We start from the raw sequence: 2982 nt of genomic DNA, 5'->3' as shown, positions 1-2982 counted from the left end.
AGCACCGTCCCCCCCCCAGACCCCAAATCCCAGGGTAAGACCCTCAGCACATGGCCCTTAGGGGGAGCCCCCTTGCCCAGCGCCCCCCATTCTAGGAGCATGGGCAGGCCCCCATCCCCTGCAGCCCTTCCTTGGGGTCATCCCCCCAGACAGGGAGATGGAGAAAGGGGTCTTATATCCCCAAAAACTGCCCCCATAGTGGCCAATATGGACTGTGGTGGGATGGGGGGGGTGAGTCACTCTGCCCCTGTCTGGGGTAATGGGGAAGGGGGATTGGCACAGCTTGGCAGAGTGTGTGTGTGTGCCATCCTGGGCTCTGGCTAGTTACAGTGGCAATAAAAATAGTGGGTGTTTAAAGATGTGCTCTGGGAGTGGAAGGAGGCGGGGGCTGGCATGGAGGGAGGGGCCATTTCATTCACATTCTTGTGCCCCCTACTGACTAAATGAGAAAATAAATAAACCCCAGACAGACAGAGACAAACAGACACGTGGGGGGCCCCCCCAGCCCCTCCCCCTCTCTGAGGGGGGGGGGTCACACACATATACATGTACCCTCACACACACAACTGCCCCCAACCCCTCCTCAGTCCCCTCTCCCCACACATGCACACAGCAGCAGCCACGCCTCCTCTGGGCAGGGGCGGGAAAGGCTCTCGGGGAAGGGCTCAGGCATAGGCCCCCTGCCCCCTCCATGGCAGGGTGAGGGTCAGGCCCCGCACTTCCTCCGGCGGTGGCTATGTCCATCCATCCATCCATGTTGAGGTGTCTGTGGAAGAACGGGGTGGGGGGTGGAGGGGATGAGGTACTTATGTCAGCCCTTGGGTGGTCCTCCTCTATCCCCAAGACCCAGCAGCCTCTGAGGTGGGGAGCACCCTGTCCCCCAAGCTCCCAGCATCCCAGCGAGGGAAATACCATGGATCCACTCGCAGAAGCCTCTGAGGTGGCCAGAGCCTCCCAGACCCCAGCAACCCCAGGGCAAACTGCTCCCTTCCCAGAAGCCCCTGGGGTAGGTGGCTCTTCTCTAGCTCCCAGAAGCCCCTGAAGCAGATAGTATCTCCCACCTCCCAGAAGCCACCAGTGCAGGCAGGTTCCATCTCCCAGCAGCCCCTGGGGCGGGCCGCTCTCCTGACTCTCAGCAGCCCCCAGGGTGGGCCACTCTCCTGACTCACCCCTCAGGTGGGCACTAGCAGGAGTAGGTTCGCACTGAGACACTGTCCCCTCGTTGACTGGACAAGGAGTTTCCTGGGGGAGATGGACAGGAAAGGTCAGAGGCCACATTGTCCCGTCCATGTTGCTTCCCCCTCCCCACACACACACTACCACACCCCTCCAAGCAAGGCTGTCTAGATGGGCAGAAGATCTCTGGAGCTGAGCTTTCCCAGGACAGTGCCCTGGCCAGACTTCCCACAGGTGTTGTGAGCTCCCCTTTGGGACAGTGGGCCCCCCCCTCTGGTCCTGTGCTCTGAGCTATTCCAAGAGGGTGCCCCCAGGGCTGTGACTTTCCTCAAGACAGTGTCCCATACCCCCATGGTGGGAGCTCCAGAGCCAGGTATACCTCTACCCTCCAGGGTTATGAGGTTCCCCAAAACAATGCCCCACCCCCTGAGGGCCACAAGCTTCCCTGGGATGGTGCCATGCCTACCTTCAGGCTGCACCTTGCGCAGCTGGGCACTGGGTGAGGCGATGGCAGCGCTGCGGAAGTTGGGGGGCAGCATCTCAGCGGAGTCGGGGCTCACCCCCCGCAGGTCCTTCTCCCGGAACATCTTGCGCCACGAGGGCGACCGGCTGAACGTCTTGGTGCTGTCCTGGGGGGAGGGGGGCAAAAGTCACAGCCAGCCATAGGGTACCTGGTACTGCATGGGTGGGGGGAGGTACCACCATGCTGTGGGGGGGCAGGTCAAAGGTCAGGTGGTGCCTTGGGGTAGGAGGAAAAAAAATCAGAAAGGAGGAGCAGGGGGCAAAGGTCACTCCTGGAGGTCAGGCATAACGAGAGGCTGTATTGAGGGACAGGGATGCACATAGGGGCTGGGGTGGCATTGGGGGGAAGGGAGTAATTGATGTGCAGGGGGCAAACAGGGGTCCCCACCTCATCCAGCCGCCGCTCAGTTCCCATGGTGATGAGGTTAGCGAATTCCTTCTCCAGGATTTGCCGAGCCTGAGGAGGCACATGCGGGGGGCGGGGGTCAGAGCTTACAGCCCCTCACCCAGTCTGATAGCCCTTTCCCCATGAGCCTTTGCACCTGCTCCCAGCCCCTGGACTCCTCCCTCATCTCAGACCCCTCTCATCAGCCCCCCTCCTCTGCTCCTGCCCCCCCCAACCCATGACTTCTGCCAGCCTCAGCCCTCCGCCACTCCCACCTGGGTGTTCTGGGTGGGGATCTGCAGCAGCAGGGCCAGGTCGCTGCAGTCAAAAGTGTCATCGAGAGCCAGCAGCGCGCCATGCACCCCACTCTCCGCCAAGTTGTTGGCAAACTCCTTCAGCCCAATCAGCTGCAGCCAGCACATCACCCGCTCGTTGGACCACACCATCACGTCTGGCGGGGAGGAGAGACAGTGTCACCAGTGCCTACTACAGGGCCCCTTGTGCCTCACCCCTTAGCCCTCCTGGTACCCCGCACTCCTGACCCACAGCCTCCTGCTCACCTCTAAGCTCTGCTGGTACACCTCACTCCCAACCTGCAGCCTCTTACCCGCCGCCAGCCCTGCTGGTGCCCCTCACTCCCAACCCGCAGCCCTGTGGTACCTTTGATCTGATTCTGACTCTCTTCCCGCCTGCGTTCCAGGTCCTTGCGGTCATAGTTGAGTCGTTTCAGACACATAATCCCGTAGTGCAGGCTCACTCTGAGGGTGTGGGGGAGATGGGATGTGGTCAGGGTGGGGGATGGGCTGCCTGGACTACACTCTTAATCCTGGGGTGCCCTTGAGGAAGCTGTGCCCCATGTGGAGGAGCCCCAATCTAGAATCCTTTGAGTCAGGTTACCC

General features: G+C 61.3%; 1 protein-coding gene across 4 annotated transcripts in view; it reads right to left on the bottom strand.

Annotated features, from left to right (window-relative positions):
- Positions 1–593: 593 nt before the first annotated feature.
- PPFIA3 (PTPRF interacting protein alpha 3) overlaps positions 594–2982 on the bottom strand; it is a 28730-nt gene continuing 26341 nt past the window's right edge. For all 4 annotated transcript variants that reach the window (XM_025196321.1, XM_025196333.1, XM_025196322.1 and 1 more), the window contains 6 exons: positions 2744–2841; positions 2359–2534; positions 2087–2155; positions 1643–1805; positions 1170–1242; positions 594–766 (listed from right to left, as the gene is read on the bottom strand). In XM_025196321.1, the coding sequence (XP_025052106.1) occupies positions 1184–1242; positions 1643–1805; positions 2087–2155; positions 2359–2534; positions 2744–2841 (565 nt within the window). In that variant the 3' untranslated portion in view covers positions 594–766; positions 1170–1183. The remainder of the gene's footprint in view (positions 767–1169; positions 1243–1642; positions 1806–2086; positions 2156–2358; positions 2535–2743; positions 2842–2982) is intronic.

This window comes from Alligator sinensis, unplaced genomic scaffold, assembly GCF_000455745.1.
Source record: "Alligator sinensis unplaced genomic scaffold, ASM45574v1 scaffold647_2, whole genome shotgun sequence".
In the NCBI taxonomy this organism is placed as follows: domain Eukaryota; kingdom Metazoa; phylum Chordata; order Crocodylia; family Alligatoridae; genus Alligator; species Alligator sinensis.
The sequence above is the reverse complement of the archived record's forward strand: the minus strand, read 5'-3'. Positions and strand labels throughout refer to the sequence as shown.